At 46.6% G+C, this 17,581-nt stretch overlaps 1 protein-coding gene across 1 annotated transcript in view; it reads right to left on the bottom strand.

The window, feature by feature from the left end:
* SIM1 (SIM bHLH transcription factor 1) overlaps positions 1 to 4,245 on the bottom strand; it is a 52,495-nt gene extending 48,250 nt beyond the window's left edge. The window contains exons 1-2 of the mRNA XM_009093325.4: positions 4,100 to 4,245; positions 2,646 to 3,339 (exon numbers count right to left, since the gene is read on the bottom strand). Of these exons, the coding sequence (XP_009091573.1) occupies positions 2,646 to 2,820 (175 nt within the window). The 5' untranslated portion in view covers positions 2,821 to 3,339; positions 4,100 to 4,245. The remainder of the gene's footprint in view (positions 1 to 2,645; positions 3,340 to 4,099) is intronic.
* Positions 4,246 to 17,581: the final 13,336 nt, after the last annotated feature.

The following is a 17,581-nucleotide window of genomic DNA, read 5'->3' as shown; positions in this document are numbered from 1 at the left end:
TCTCCTTTCCCAGAGAAGAGATGACTTTTTTTTTTCCTGGGTGGGGGCACTGGAAAACCAGAATAGCCCCCCGCTTCCTTGCCTCCCTACACTCATACGCAGCCGGACAAGCATAAGCACACCCGCAACGGGAGCCCAAGACGTTCCGCCACATTCCCAGAGCACACTGCGTCCCCCGGGGTCCCGGGAAAAATCACCCGGGCTCGGCTCCCGCGCAGCCAGGCACAGGCGCAGCGCCGGGAGGCCGCTCGTGGGCGCCTCGCTCGTGTTTAGTAGCGGCACGGGCCAGCGCAGGAAAACCCGGGGGGCCGAGGCCGGGGCCGAGCCGGGCCCCGGTCTCCGCTCCCCGCCTCCTCGGAAGTACGTGGGAGGGAGAGGGATCCGGCGTGGGACCACGGGGAAGCCTTTCGGCTCCACGCCACGTTGCGACTCCCGCTCTCGGGCCTTCGTGCCCCGCTCTCAGCGCGTCTCCGGCCGCGGTCCTGCGCAGGGATGCGCGGCCCCGGGGATGGGGGGGCGGCGGTCCTGTGTGGGTCTGCAGCCCGCTCGGCGCCGGGCCTCCCGCGGCAGCGCCTCGGAGGGGCAAGTCCTTCCGAGCCTGCTGCCTGCCTTTCTTTCTAATGCGCAGTTTGCCTTTAATGAGGCTACGAAGGCTCCGCTGCCCCCCGAGCCCCGCTCAGGCGCCCCCACTGCCTCCGCACTCAAATTAGCATCTGCTGCGGCCGGCAGCGGCCCCGGCCCCGGCGCGCTTCGCCACACGGTTCCCCAGGGCATTCAGGCATCCTGCGCTGCCACCGAGGGACGGGGATCAGCTATTCTTCTCTTCCCATGATTACTCACAGCCTACAAGCAACACCATATGCTTCTTCTGATCAAACAACCCGCTACATAGGCACCAGTAATTGACGAGACCTGCTCGAAATCACGCAGAAAGGTAGCCTACTGAGACCGCAGGAGTTGACAAATCATTGCTAATAATCCTTTTAGGAACATCATGGGCATCAGGGTTTGCAATAGCTTTATTTTTATAAAGTATGCGCTGACAGCATAAAGGACAACTCCGTCTCCTTTGAAATACAGGATTGTCCCGCATAATGATCTTCAAGGTGGCAGAGCAAATAGAAGAGGAAAGTGGCTTGATGAAGACTTTAATAATAATTTTTAAAGGTTTAATTTAACCCTTTCTTTGGTTACAAGTGACTCGATGACATGGAAATCACTGTAAAATGCACTGGATTGAAAATTACTGCCGTGGATTTTAGGTATAAATGCTCATCTGTAACCTAGGGCAGGGAGTTGGGTGTGAGATTACCTACCCCGTCCAAATGACTGCCACATTGCATATTTATTTTAAAAAGTAGAATTAGTACCAGTAGTCCACACATTTAACGGAGAAAAAAAAAATAAAAACTCCTTAAACCACCAAATCAGACAAAACTAGAGCAAAACAAAACTAGGCCATATACACCCTCTTAATTTGTAAAAAATATAGACCAACCGAGTCGAGTTACAGCTACAGAAAACTCATCGGGACATAGCTGTGTTACGTTGTTTCTTATGTGCACTCAACAAAAGATGCAGAGAATTTTGTATTAGATCAGGGGGAAAAAAACCCCAAAAACCTCTCGATACCTTTTCTTTCACACTGACCACAACCCCATCGAGTGGATCTAAATAAAAGGTTTGTAGTTTTTAATTCCCCCCCCACGACACTTCTTATAAAATCAATAGAGTGAGAACACGGAAGAACTTTATTCTGACTCTTAACTTTGTGCTGTTTGTTTTTCTTGGCAGCCGATCTAAAAGACCAAAGACGATCGCTTTAGATCCTGATACTATTTAAAAGCAAGAGACACTTCAGCTCGCTTAAGTTTTCTTTTGCTAGACAGGAGGGTTGTTGCTGCCGTGGAAGTCAACGCGAAGTTTACTGTTGCCTGTCGAGGAGAGTCATGGCTAGACTGGACCACTGGTTTTGCAGTGCTGAGTAGTCAGGGGATTGAATATGTCTGGGTGCAAAACTCCTGCTAAAATTTTCCGAGGTCGATTAATGCCTTCAAATTGCCCTAGTGATCCTCAGAACGAGACACAACACACTCACATACATTATGTGATTCAGCGTGCTCGACCTATTTATTTACCCTGGGTGTGAGCACGCCCGCACGCGTGTCCTGTACCTGTACACCACACCTTTCCTCGAGAGCTGAACTAAGGCTTTAGGACTTTGCATAGACTTATGTAAATATTTACCCATAACTAACTCGCCCTCACAGAATTCCTATAAATAGGGGTGAATCATGCCCTCTTAGGCCTCGCGTGTGCTTGGTGGGGGATGAACATTTGACTGGAAGACTGGGGGAAAAGAAAACCCGGGTTTGCTGTAGCAGAACACGCAGCAGAAATCAGAGCCTTCAAGTGTTGACAAAAGCACCATAAGTCTCCAACCAAACCTGTCATAGGAGCTAAAGGGAAAGTATTTACAACAGAGGAAAGTGACAGCGGAGGGCACCCTGTCTCTGAGCACATCCCGAAGGACTGACCTCCTTTTTCTTTTTTTTTTTTGTCTTTTTTTTTTTTTTTTACCGTTAAAGTGATAAATGACATCTGGATCAGAACGAAAACAGAGACGAATAGGCATTCCCACCTACCTTCTGGAAAAACCACTCTCATTTTTAAATAGCTGGTAGTGAGTCTGATTATGGATGCTTTGTCCAGCTGAGAGGTGATAGCGGAGGGCAGGGGTAGTAATTTAGCCAGTTCATAAAATTCACTGTTTTCTTTCTCCCGTCTAGTCCGGGCAGCATTTTTGGACTTCTCTTTCATCGTGTTTTTTTCCCGCTTCCTTGCTACAATTTAAACTCCAGAGATTCATCCAAAGGTGGAAGGCAAACTCATCTGCAATTCATCTCTCCGGAACATCAGGCGGTGATTCTGAGCGCGGCCATTACTCAGAAAAACCGTTCTGTTGTGTAAATGCAAACAAGCATTGAAGAGAAGAGGTGTTCTTAAAAAAAAAAAAAAAAAGGAAAAAAATAAAATAAAAACTAAATGTACTCTGAAAAGCAGAGTCAATTAGATGGGGAAGGCATTTATCCAATGCAATTCAGCACTCCAAGCAACTGCATTTAAAAAAAAAAAAAGCTAGAAGATTGAGGCACCAGACAGCAACCAAACGATGTATTTCTGGCCTTTTTTCCTACTCATGGCGGGCAGCATATCTCCTCGGAAGAGCGTCATAGTAATCCCGGTTTTTTTCCCGTGATCCGTTGTCAATCCGAGGGCCCAAACGCACGGCCGCGGGCTGCCTCCCAAGACCCTGGGTGACTTCCCCGGAGCCTCTCTCTGTGAAGACAAGAACAGTCCTGGAGTGAGAGAGCCGGTACACGGCGCCGCAGCGGAGCCGCAAGAAATAATAATCAACAACCAGCCGCCGGCGGGTGTAGTATTTTCTCTCACCAGAGGGGAAAGAAAAAAAAAAGTGTATTTTCCCATCTAGCGCGCCCGTGGAGAAGCCTGCCCCGCACTCTCCTCCCACAGCCCTCTCACTTCCCAGCCCAGGTGTGCACTGCATGGCCAGAACGAAAGAGCAGCAGAGAGGAGTCCCCGGCTCCCGACGTTAGCGGGTTTGGGGCTGCCGGGGCTGCGCCGTCCCCTTCGCGCCCCTGCGGGCCGGCACCGCGGCGGCGGCCAGACTTCCCCTCGTTCCGCGCTGCCAGACCCTCAGTGAAGGACACATTTCCAATCACGGAATATTTCTGCTTGTTTTCCATTTTTTTTTCCTTTTTTTTTTTTTTTTTCTTTCTCTCTTTCTTTCTTTTGAATTTCTCCTCTTCTCGGTTACTGTCCTCATTCCTCATCTGGGATCGGGGGTGTCTACCTCAGCTGCACCCCAGCCAGGGGAGGCACGCTTTGCCCAGCCCTGCCCCGAGCCGGAATCCACCCAAACATCACATTTTTCCAACCAAATTATCTTTTTTTTTTTTTTTTTCTTCCTCATAATTTTTCACCGTGGGGAAGCGACCCAAGCCTAGCACCGCACATCACTGCGGTTCTTCGCTGAGGCTGGCAGATTGTGGTGGGTTGTGATCTTCTTTTCACCTACCTTGAATCCCTGAGCCCGGCAGCCTGCAGAGAGCTCTCCCGGGGTGAGGAGCCCAACTCTTTAATTGGCTCATTAATGGCACGGGGAAAAGTTTGCGCCTGTCACTGCTCCTCGCACCGATGGGCAGACAGACATTGCCGCCTCCCCATCCCCTTTATCGGCTCCCAGGCTCTCCGTCTCACACAACGAGGGGTGGGGTGGGGTAGGGTGGGGTGGGGGGGCGAGGTTGGTATTAATGAAGAATCCCTAATTTGCGGCTGAGAAATGCCTAATAACTTCTTGATGGCTAAAAGCCTTTTAGCACAACTTCATTTCGCTCCAACTCCCCCCTTGGCCCCCCTCCCTCCCACCCGACCGAGCCCGCCCTTAATGCCACTCACGGACCCGCCTCGCGTCCCGTTGGCCGCCGCCACCCCTCGGCCGGCCTCCCACTGGCGGAGGGGGCGGTGGCGTCACGCGGACACTTTCCCACCCCTCTCCCGCCTCCCCTCTTTCCCTGTGTCCGCCCTCTGACCTGGCGGCGCCGCCGGGGGGAGTGGGGACACACAGACCCCCACGGGCACACACAGACACACGCACACACACATCTTCTCCCCGCGTACCTGTTGGGGGATTATTTGCTTTAAGGTGGGTACATTTTGGCCATCGCCTCTCCGCAGGGCAGCGGGGGTGAGCAGCTGAGGTCCCGCAGGACTGCGGGTGGTGAGGATCGCTGCAGTTTTACACATCCACGCACATTTCCCCACCCCAAAGCCCACCGAGCAAGTGGTCGCGCTTGGGAGAAATAAGCTGCGGTCACGTCCCCTGCTGCCCCCCTCCCTGACACCCCCAACTTTAACCATGTACGGTTTTCCCCTGGGCTGATGCGCTGCGGGACAGCGTGAATCGGGTCCCGCGGCAGAGGGGAGAAGGATGGAGAAAGACTTTAATGAATTTTCTTGATACACCCTGGAAAAAAGCCTAAACCAAACCAAAACAACAGACAATCCCACGAACAAGGAGGATAGAAGAAAAAAAAAAAAAAAAAAGCAAAGGGATAACCCCAAAACCAAATCCTCCTACATTAGGAGACAGAGCTGCTTTAAAACTGCCCGCAAAGTGGACGTGAGGTCTTTTTTTCCCGGGGAGCGGGACTACTCCTAATCTTGTGTGTCCCCTGGGGAAAATAACCCTAAAAACATGACGCTGCTCCTAAAACTACTGGCTCCTGAACAGAGTAGATAGAGCAGAGTGCCTGGAGTTGTGGGAGAAGGGTTGTAGAGTAATTTCTAAAACCATAGCAGACTCTCAAAACCCTGACATAGTTGCCAAACCAGTCGGTGAGAGACTTCGGCTAAAATAACTGTTTAAAATGAGATTGCACTGGCAGGCAACAATCGGAGTATTTCGAGGAAGAAGAAACGGTCTCAGTTTTCTAAAGAAAAACATAAAAAAAAAAAATAGCCTTTGAAGCATCTCATCCCTTTTGCTCCTTGGCCGGCTCTAGTTCGAAACGCAAGCTTGCAGTGCAGACCGTCTGTTTGCTGCTTATCACCTTAAATCTCCTCTCGCTTAAAAGCTTTCCCTGAGTTCATTTGGGTAAATAAAGGAAAGACGGAAAGAGAGGCATTCAACAACTCCTCTGGGTGTCCAGGCGTCTACAAGCATCAGAGAAATGTATCCACGTAGTCTCAAATGTTCTTTTGATTGTCTTGTTTACCGAAGCGACTCGTCGTTAAACAAACACGAACGCAAGGTATTTAGTGAAGGTAAGGGGAAAAAAAGAAAAAAAGGAAAAAAAAAAGGAAAAGAGCGCACCCTTCCCCACACCCTGTCATGCTGTGAAGCGATCACTGCTGTGGGGGAAGGTGACACTGATTTTACAAAAATCTTCCCTGTATGTTACAGCCCTCAGGTGTAACGTGGTTTTGGGGGACAAGAAAAGGATTAAAAAAAAAAAAATCTTCCTTCTGGTTTTCATTTGAGGGAACTCTTCCTAAACGGCACTGACGTCTCTAGGAGGGTATTTAAACATATGGGCAACAACTGGACTAACACTGTCAGGTAGCTCACGACTTATTTGTCAACAAGAGCCAGAAAGAATGTCTTCTATAACACCCTGGGAAAAATAAATAAATCACTGGGATACACTTCTGCTAATTTATACCAGGGAACGTGAGCATCCACCTTACTAACCCCACACAGCCCCATCGAAGCTCACCGAGGATTCTTTCCCAGTGTACCGGGACTTGATTTCTTCCCTCCAGCCCGGGTGGGTGACAGCGACCGCACCGGTTCTCCCCGTAGCCGGGGCCCGAGGGCTCGGGCTCGATGACCCCCTATGTAGATTTTGAACGTGTAAACGCTACGGTAGAGAAAGTACAAGATGTGAAAGGACTAGCGGCTGAAGGGCAGTTATTCAGCTCTGGAAGTTACAGCAACCGTGGACAAAGTCTCCGCTCCACAGAACCACCAGCGCAGGGTCAGTACACTGGGGATATTTCCCAGCAGATTTCAAGAGGCATCTCCCGAATGATGGGAGGGTTTGGCCGTTTCAGAGATATTAACCTTGTTTTCCTTCATAAAAAACAAGTGACTACTGCAAGCGAAGATCAGACTTGGCACTGCCCCGTTCCAGGTGTACAGGCAAAGGCAGCCCGCAGTAGCTAAATTCGTGGTTTTCCTATCAGCCGAGAGCCCGCTGTCACCGACCCCGGTGAAGCCCGTCTATCCTGAAAGAAGGGTGCATGATGCTGTTGAACAAATGAAGCGGAGGCACCCCTGCGGGATGCCCGCACCCGGCGTACAAGCCGTGGAAGCGGAGCTGAGGGCAGCGAGCGCACCGGCGGCGCGGACACCTGCGGGCCGAGGGGCCGGACCCCGGGGACGCACGGCAGCTCCGGCCCCTCCAGGCGGGAGAAAGGCACTCCGACCGCCTGAAGCTGTGGAGCTGTGCTGAGCTGTGCTCAGTTCAGATGCAGTAATTCTCGGGCGAGAATCTCCTGAAGAAAGAGATAATACTGGAAAATTGAATAAACAGGTACTGCAGTGCAATTTGATTTTAAAAGGCGCATCATAAAATGGTGTATCTGAAGAAAGGCTGAGCGAAAACAAAGCGTTTCAGAGACAGGTTTCCAACTATAGTAGAAAACTTGTGTAGGCAGACACAATATGCAGCGTGTATTGCAGCATGTGTGCGTGAGCGTGTGTATGTGTGTGCAGAGGGGGAGGGGGAAAAACTGTACAAATCAAAGCAAGGGAAAAAAAAAAAACCTATAACGGACCATCTCCCTATAGGATCCAGATCAGATCCAGTTTCTTCTTCAGCACATTCGGGCGTACTCTGATGTATTTATTAGATTATTAATTCGGACGCGTTTATTAATCTCCCCTAAAGAATAAGGTGGCCATTTGTTATGCAGAGAGAAAAATCTCTTCGAATGTAAGCCATCACTTACACACCACTTTCGCTGGTGAATTAACGATGTGGATCGCTCTACACATTTCTTAAAAAAAAAAAAAAAAAAAAAAAAAAAAGCCAAACCAAAACCAAACAAAAGAAAATTCGGCCTGGTATTAGTTATGGGCAGATTTCCACACTCCAAGCCTCTCTCTTTTTTGTACCGGCGAGAAGCGGGATCCCACCTCGCAAAGAGTCTCACGGCCGAGGGGAGCGCCCCGCCATGCATCGCCTCTGCCTGCGATGCGGCTCACTCGCCAAGCCCCGGGGGTGCCTGAGGGAGTGCGGGCGCTTGGAGACCGAGACTGTTTTTTTAGAACCCAGTAACTTCAGATACACGCGCTTAGGTACCCTGGTGAATTGGAGTGTGATGTGAATTTTCATCCATGCCCTCATCAAGGCTTTATTGACATAAATATACACCGCAAATGCTCTTTGAGACCATTCAGAAGTAATTAATATGTTTTAACTGATCTAGATCTTAACCTTCAAGATTCAAGCCATGCTCTAGGTACTTTATTCCTGCTCTTTTGCTAATGTTATTAGGATGTTCAGGGCAGCAGGACAAGGAGAAAGCCGATTCTCTAACACAGGAAATAGTTAACAGACCCTTGGATACCAGTTCTCAGATCCTGAGATGCATTTCTGAATGCATTTCTTAAAAATAATTGCGGAAACATTGCAAAATTTGAGTAATCGACCGCTAGTATGATTGTTAGTTATTTTAGGCAACTCCTTCAAACAATTTTTGGCGATATATCCGTGTTAGAAGATACTTTTCAGGGAGGAGAGACTCTTCTCTTGACTATGCACTCATTTCAATTTTATTGTTTTTGGCATAAATGTAACGAGATGATTTATATTCATTTTTCCAGGGGTGGCAGAGGTCAGTACCTTTTAGCCCTTATCTTATTGAACACACTCTTGCTAATGATTAGAAGTCAAGCTATCTTACTGTGACGCGGAGCAGCGAATGAAAACATAAACTAAATATAAAGAAACGCTAAAAAATCTACTTCATGGCTAGCAAAAGTTATCCCAAGGGACATTTTTTCTTATCTTCTGCATTTCCAAGGGAGCCTGGTACACTGAACGCCCGAACCGAGCTAAAATGCCCTTGTCAGGGAGAAGAGGTTCGGTAACGACCCGGGACTGGAACTCTGATGAAATTAAAAACTTCAGAAAGTGCTTCCTGCCCTCCCTGTGCCTTCACAGACATCCTCCCTAACTCTAATAGTGCTTTCTGCTGCACCGGTGTGCATTCTTTCCGCCGACGGTACCGGCGGCCCGGGAGGTCCCGGCCCCTCCTCACCTGCTCTGGACTCCCCACGGCCGGAGGCGGAGCCGAGACCCGCACCCGGCTCCCTCACAGCGCCCCTGGGGCCTGCTGCACCCTGCCGGCGCCGCCTGGAGCCCATCCCTACGCAGGGCTTGCCTCCCGTGAGATCCCTCTCCCCTTCAGGTCGCCACTGCGCTATTCCTCTCCCTCCTCCTGGAGGAGGCGGGGGCCCGAGGGCCGGTGGCGGCAGCAGCTGGGGACGCAGCCAGCCGGGCCCCGGGTCCGCTGCCGCTCCCTCGCGGGACGGCAGGGCCGGGGTGCCCCTGCACTCCCGCCCCGCCGAGCCCCTGCAGCGCTTCTGGGGAGGCCTCCCGGCGGCCGAGGGCTTTGTTCGGCCGCGGGCTCTCTGGGAGCTCGGCAGCAGCCTCCCCGCCCTCCGCTCCCCTTCCCTTTTCCTCCCCTCCGCCCCTGCCCTCCCGCGGCCGCGGGACCCGCAGCGCCCCACGCGCCGCGCCAGCCCCCGGCACGAGCGCGCTCCCCACGGCTCTCCCCGCCCGCGGCCCCTCACGGCGGGCACGCGCCGCGCTGCGGCGTCCCGGCGATCTTCCGCCGCCACAGGCACTGTCCACTCACCTGCGAGGGAGCCCGGCGAGGCCAGGGGAGGGGCCCGCACGTTGGCGACCCCCGGTGCTTGTACCCGTCCCCCTCCCCCTCATGTTTGTGGTTTCACCTGCCTGGGGTCGAATCAGCTCTCCTCAAGAGTAAAGGAGAGGGAGTCTAAGCTTTGCAGGGGGCGATGGGGAGGAAACATCCTTTTCGCGTTGTTTTATCTGTTTTGGTGCGCCACTTTGGATTTTAGTACAGAGAGTCCTTGTGGGGGCTTTGCCCAGGTACCGGCCGACGGCAGGCAAGCCAGGGGAGCTGCCTCATGGCAGGGGAACCCTCCTTGGGAGGGTGGGCTGCCCCAGGCCTCTGGTACAGCATGAGACCTGCACTTGTTCATGTATGCTGATGGAGCTGGAGCTGTGTCAGGCTTCCTCTGTACCCTGGCTATCACTGAAACCTCCTTTCCCAAGGCCTGGCTTTGATTAGCAAAGAAGTTATTTCATTAGTCGGGGGGGAATCTGTCAGCAGAAGCCTGTTTAAATTTCAGCACCCCAAAGAATAATGCTTAAAATAGTGGGATCCGTTCCACAGTCTGTTCTTACTATCAACCTGATAATTAACAGGTCACAAATAGACTTGTATCACTGCTTTGTTTCAGTGGAGGAGAGCAGCTTAACCCGCCTTGAGGACACACTTTGCTTTGAAATAACACATGCCCGTTTCAGATGAAATCAATAGCAAGAGGGACCACCCCCTTCTGTTGCTCTGAAACTCGTCTTCAGCCTCCTATTGCTTCAGAGAATAGGCTTGATCAGACCAAAAAAGGAGGGATGCAGAGCGTGAGGCTTCCTGACAGCTCTGGAGCTGGTGCCTGTTCCACTTGGTGTATATCCTAATCATTATGGTGCTTATAGCTTTGTTGAAAGGCAAGGTGGGGAGCATTCCCTGCATGGGTTTTAACAGAATATTTTCTTGTTTTAGTCTCATACCCATTTGTGGTTGCAAGTTTAATTGTTTTTATGAGCATTGCATGCTAAGCTGGGAACAACCTCTCTTTTCTGAATTACTTGGTCATTTTGCAAGCTTGTCACTACTCTCCTCTGCATTCCCCACGTGGTGAATAGATGCCTTCAGAAATAATGTGGAGGAGATGATGTCTTTGAGTAAAACACTGTGAGATCAATTGCTTATATTGGGTGGGGGCAAAGGGAAACAGCACCAGACTTGTAAGCATGAGTCCAGCCTGCAAACTGTTTCAGACTATGCTAAATCTGTTGCTGAGGGATAAGGGTGTTCCCAAAGCTTGGCATATGCCTGTGATTAATATTTTTTTCTTTTTTAGGTTTTGCCTCACTGTTGAAATGTTTTGTCTAAACCCTTATTTCTGACTGTTATTCACTGATTGTGGGACTCCATTGACACATGATGGCTGGATGTACCCAGCTGAAGCAAGAGCCTATTCAAAGGAGTTTCCCCACAGCACCTCTCCTGAGGAGTGTCCACTACTTACAGCTGGAGGAAGTTTCAGGACTTGCTCTGTGTAATTACTTTAAGACTTAGCTGGCAGATGAAAAAGGAATTAGCATTTCTTTGCTCTGGCAATAGCTTAGTGATGTCAGTGACATATTTTTGCAATGTGCCAAGGCCTTAGGATATACCGGAGTGAGGTTTTAATTTTGGCTTCAGCACAAAGTGCTCCTGGAGCATGGCCCAGCCCAACCACTTGTCAGAGCAGACATAGTGGAGGGTGAGGAGAAGGCTCTGGGTGTGAGGTCCCTGAGTGCACCAGTGAGCCTTAACAGCCCTGACCAGCCTCACCTAGCAGCTCCCTGCTGCGCCCTCAGTGCTTGTCTGAGCCAGGCCAGAGGGGTTTTCGTGCCCAGTGCCCCTGTGGCCATGTACCTCACTAGGCACTGTGCTGTTCTAAACCCTGACCCACAGACTGACTTCCCACCTTGGCCTTGCTGCCATGGGCTCACCTGGTGACTTTGGCTCTGGCCTCAGCCTGGCTGCCACACCTGTGCCAGCCCTATTCTCCTCATTCAGGTAGTGCGGGGTGGGCCCTGGCTAGTGAGGAACGTTCCGGCTGTCACACTTGGCTTGTGGTTCCCTCTCCCAACCCCACAGCCCAGCCCTTGCTGTTTACTGACGTTGGGCTGCATCTATTCATTAAAGGGCTGCAATGGCCCTTCTGCTTTCCCTCTAGGGCAGAGGATTTTCTGTCTCTAGTGGGCTTGTCTATATTCTTTTGCTTTTCTAAGGGTAGTGCCTGTCTAAGAAACTGTCGCGCACTTGGGAACCTTCTTGAGACATGCCACATTCCTCTCTATGACCTTGTCTGCAGTTATGGGACCTTAGAAAACAGTGGTGGAGAAGGAAGGCTGTTGCATGGTACAGAGCTTCCTTTGATTCCCTAGAAGGAGCACATTTTTGAGTTGGAGATATGTGAATAAAGGCCCAAAGTTCCATGAGACATTTGACTTGCCTAAGTTCAGGTATAGTTCAAATGCCAAAGGGTGGGAGTGGAACAAATTGTACAGTAAAGCTCCCTGCACCCAGAGCTCGCTGGCCATTTTCCATTTAGGAAGATTGTGCAGGAAGCTCTGACCGCCTTGTAGGGCTGGAGGGCTCCACAGGGGTGCAAGAATGATTCTGCCCAGATCAGTTTACAAGGCTGGGACCATACAATATAAGCTCTTGGAGGCAAGGGCTGTGTGTATCTCCATACAGTGCTGATCACAATAGGGTCTTATTTTTGTTTAGGGCTTCCAGATGCAATGCTAGTCAATGTCTATAGTAAACAATAATATTAATAATAAGTATTAACATGCCAAGCTACAAATCACTGGCATAGTTTTCCAATATTGCTGGTTGCTTTCCAGCATTGTCCTCCAGCCTCGCTGCAGTATATTGTATACAAAAGAATTGAAACCCAATAATTGGCGTGTCAAGAGTTTGAAGGCATGATCACATTTTTTCTTTTGAAATCTGTCTATTGAAACAGACATCACAACAAGTAAGTTCATGGGCCTAATAAACCCCATGTCCAGCATGCACACACTGTTCTGTATCCCAGGACATCAGTAATTAAGCTGGTAATGAAGCTGCTGTTTTGTAGAATAACCAGTATGAAAATGTTAAAAGTTAAGCATAATGGGAGAATAATGTAGGAAAAATGTAAACAGTAGACTTCAGATATGACACTTATTTTCACTTATGGGAAGACAGCTGAAAGGAAAGCTTTAGCTAAAATTTGTTTTCTCTGCTTTACTGAATCTATAAAAAGTCTACAATGACTTAGTTCTTCTGACCACAGTAATGTAGCTTTACACTTGAAACAGAAATACAGATTTAAATTTAGATTTTAATTTCATGTCTTATTGCAGTCACAGTAGAAACTTTACGCTTAAGTAACATTTCTGCTATAAGCCAGCTCCTTTTGTGCTACTGAAAGAAATAATAATGAGAAAGTATTCCAGCAGGAGGAGCTGGTTTAGAAGCAAATGGATTCCATGGCAACTCCTGACTCTACATGACACCTAATAACTAGCATTTATGTTGGAAATTGTCTGTGTTATCTTGTACCCCAGATCTGATCTTTTTATAGGGTTTTCCCCTTATTTTAAAGCAAAAAACCAGTAGGTTGGTGTTTTTTTAATATAGATCCTAAAATAATAATGAAATATTATGAGTTTGTCTTCCTCAAATGTGTGCTCAGGCAAGTTGTTTTGAAATGGATTTATTTTTTAAAAAAATTATTTCAGAAAAAAATATTTGCTGGGAAAGGTATTGATCTTTCAAGGGAAGAGCTTTATAGGAACAGAATAATGGAACTGTGTATGTTTTAACGTCATGAGATATCCATATTCAACAGTTTGAAGCATAATACAAGAAGATCCAATTGAATCAGACCAGCATCTTGGTTCTCACAGTGCTGAATGCACCAGGGGAATCTCGTCATGGGGCAGCTGGAGAATAACCCAGTCCTATGGGTATCCTGTCAGCCAGTCTGACTGATTTATGATCTGAAGAATGTGGATTTATTTCCTCTGCCATGATCCAATCTAGTGCATGTGTGGGGCCTGACAACTGCTGTTGTTTGAGTGTGGAATATTTGTACCTGCTATTTTATACCTAAATTGAAAGAAATCTGTTCTTAAACTCTCACATGATAAGCAACCTTTGCCTGTGACTGTTTCAGTACTACTTCACGACTGAGAGAACATTAGCTGAAATTAACCCTGGAGATGAAGAATTCTGTGGATGCCTTATGGCCTGGCTGTTTTCTTAGCCAGCTGTTGCTTGAGGGTCTCAGATGGTAGAAGAGCATAGTCTAGGCTTGGAAAAAAGTATGTGTCTCCTGTAGTCAAATAAAAGCTGATTCAAGTTTGTGTTATCTCTTTTTTTGGTAAGAGTGAAAGAACAAAGAAAGTGTGGCTGAAAAGAGCCCTGTTTTTGTGATTGGCAAGGGACAAGTGCAATCACAGAGGGTGTTCTGATGTGCAGAAGTAAATGGCCAAAATAAGAAAGATGAAAGCATCTGAAATAGTCTAATCCTATTGCTAAGTACAATTGGTAGCATTTATATTTAAATATTGCTGCCTTTTGAAGATGTCTAAGACCATTTAATTTTTGCCCAGGGAAAGGAGTGTTTTTTACCCCTTCCTGTCCATAGAGATAAGATTGGTCTAAAACACAGAGTAATCATTCAAAACAGGGATTATTGGTCAGCAAATATACAAAATGAATGGGTAGAAAATGTATCTTGGTATAGCTAATCTTTTAGTGTAACTTACAGTTAGATGGTGGCATAGACTTCCTTCAACAGAGACCCTGATCTGGCACGAAGGTATTTGTGACTAGCACTTGGGATCCAAACCAAACTACTCTCAGAAGGGTTATGAAGAATTGTAAACTAAATGTGATATAAAAAAACCCAAACAAACAAACAAACAAAAAAAAGAGGTGGGGCTACAGTCATATTTTGGGAATAAATTTGATGATAAAGGCATAGAAATGAAAAATACAGAAAGCCCAGAGAAAGGTGTCCTTGAGTAGTGACAGCAGTAAGTAAATAATTTTTTAAATTGTGTAGGTGTATGTCTTTATTTTTACCTGCAAAAGAGAAATAAGTACACAACAGATAAAAGAATGGATATAAATAAAATAAAAGCAGTAGTAGACAGATTGGGAAACTGAAATGGAGGTGAGGTGAAGGCTAAAACAGAAGAGAGGCCATAGTTATGGGAAAGGAAGAACAATTAGTAAAAGCAGAAATTTCAAACAGGGAATTACTTGATATATCCTTCTTTCTGTACCTCCTTATATTGATGTTTCTCATAATCATAAGATTTGTGGTTTGGAGAGGCTGAACAATTTTGCATTGGTGATCTGAGCTGGACCAGTATTCTTACATGAAAATAAAAGTGGCAGATAAAAGAATCAAATCATGATTGTGGACAAAATATTGTTGTTTTTCTTATTTATTGTTGACTGTTCAATTGCAGAAAAATAAAAGGGTGTAAGTAAAGAAATGAAGCAGTAGAAGTTAATTTTAAATGAGTTTGTCTTCTCCAGTTACACATAAACCTGATGCAAAGGCAGGGATCTGATTCCAGGCATTAATCTTTTTTGCTCTTTTAAAAGATCAAAGCAATATTTCTCTTATGAAAGTTAGTTTTGATGGGTTCTTGCCCTCCTTCAGTAGCAGTGGCATCATTAACTGCTAACTTCAATGACTTGCTATTTTCATATTAGTAAATAACACGTTCATGTTCCTAAAATATTTATGTATATTATACAGACACATACAAAATCCTGCCATGAATCTATTCTTCCTTCCCTGAGAAATGTTGACGTAACTGACTCTATTTTATTAATGTCACATGCTATACTTCCAAATGCAAGGAAATGGATCATTTTTAAATTCAGACCAGTTAACATCAAGCTGGTGTAATATAACATGAGAATTCCAACCGCAGTTGTGTAAAATGGAGAGGAGAGCATATGCAGTTTATATAATTAAGACTGTACACTTTCAAGGATATAACTAAGAAAGGCTTTTGAAACGCCAGAGCGTTACCCCAAATGCACCTAGAACAGAATTCAAGATGTGAAGTGCTTAAATTCCCCTAACTGGTGAATATGTAAAATTTGGTGTTTCAGAAATAGACTGGAAAACTGCACATGAAGAGGGAAGCATAGCACAGAGATGGACACAGAAATGTAACTTACCTTTGGTATGATGCCTAAGACTAACAGACATATGCTTGTCTATTTAGAATGTTACTTGGAACCTTCCCCTGAACATAGAGACTTGCTGTCTTTCAGAATGAGGCATAGGGCTTGTGCTTTCTTGTTTAAAAATTGGCTGCATTCCACCATCCCATCTGTTCCCATAGAAAATTTCTTCCATCGGTTCTTTCTTCTCTTTTCTGAACACATTTCCCCCTAGTGTGCCCCCATCAGCAGGTAAATACTACGGGATGCTTTTGTGGAAGCTGTGCCATCATGCAAAATTATTTGGTGTAATGAAAGCAGATGAGATAATAGAATAAAACCAAACAGGACAGTTGCCTCACAGCAGCCCTATCTGCAGGACTCAAAGCTCTGTCCCTCCTTGCAAAGGAGATTCTTTCCCTGTTTTTCTCATCAGGGGTATTTTTTTTAAATCTAATTTCATCTTTTCATGGTCATGAGTTCTTAGTCTGTTCCTGTAAAGTCAGTGGTTCCTAAGAATTAAATAACTCTAGGACATTACCTACCTATCCAATTCAAGAAAATACAATTTATCCCTGAATTAGAAATGTTATAAAATTTGCAGCTGTTAATCTTTCAGTCCTAGGTTTGAGTGAAGGATTAGATAATACTAATGCTGCTGTCTATTCACCAAATTGAAAGTAATAGCAGAAACTAAATTTAATCTACTAATAATATATGTTGTGAATGTATTTCATCCTACAGTCTCTGAAGCAAAAGGGCAATGCACCAAGAGAAAAGAAACTTCAGTGTGCTTTTTGGTCACTTACTGTTAGGATTTCTTTCCAGGTTCTGTTCATTTCCTGAGAAGCACCCATATGTCCCAAAGGTTTTCACTGATAGAATTAAATTAATCCAGCTGTTTCCCCAAGACTTTCAGATGACTAGGTAGGCACTACATGTTGTTAAAATGAAGAAACAAAGCAATTGGATTTCTTGTGAGTGTCCTTGTGCTGAGATTTCTCCTCCTTTTTTCATGTTTATGAATAATAGAATATTCTAGCAGTCCATCTGCACCCATTCTAAAAGAACACCCTTATTTATTAAAGGGATTGGTCCTTTAAGGTCAGCATTCCCTGAAGATCCTGGTCCTGAGAAGAGTTGGTACATGGTTCAGTTATTTGAAGTGCCTTTAAGTTTTGAATATAAGTGTCAGCTCCCGTTCCCAAAGCAGTGCATCAGAGCACCCCTCTGGGCATACTGTCTTGCCAGTGAAGGAAGCTGAAGCATGACCTGGAAGGCTGACATACTCCTCTCATCCTGTAGGCCCTGTAGGCTCAGGAGGGGGTGTGAACTTCCTCTGTAAATTTTGTAGTGGCTGTGCAACACCCAGGACCCGGCACCTGTCTGATCACTTCCTACAAAGCACATAGAAAGAGAACGGAATGTGTAGTGCCAGCCTCTCAGAGTGTTCCTGAGGTTCAGAGACTTTATCTAGCTGTGATTTCTTCTGCATTGCTGGGGAGCATTGCAAAAGATGGCACTGCAATTGTACATTACAGGGGGAAAGCAAGGTCCTAATGCTGTATGAACGTGTTTAGCAACTTCTAAACCTTTTGCTAAGATGTCTGTGAAGCCTTCTGATATATATTCTCTTGTATGTAAACAATGGAGGCCATCCTCTCTTGAGGAGAGCATGTATTTTGCAAGGAGGAGGCTGCAAGGTATTGTCAGTGTTTGCAGATAGGAGTCAAATAAACATGTATGAGAGGAACAAAGGCAGGACTTTTACTTGACCAGATCTGTATGACATGTATCACATACAATCTACAACTATCTCACTTTCATCAGCTGTGAGCATTTCACTAACAAGGAGAACTGAGAAATCTCCACATTCCTCTTTTCCCAGATTAGCTCATTCCCCCTTTGAATAAAGTCACATAGAATTAAAATCTAAAAT

This window comes from Serinus canaria, chromosome 3 (assembly GCF_022539315.1).
Source record: "Serinus canaria isolate serCan28SL12 chromosome 3, serCan2020, whole genome shotgun sequence".
NCBI lineage: Eukaryota > Metazoa > Chordata > Aves > Passeriformes > Fringillidae > Serinus > Serinus canaria.
Note: the sequence above shows the minus strand (reverse complement) of the source record. Positions and strands in the feature narration are given on the sequence as shown.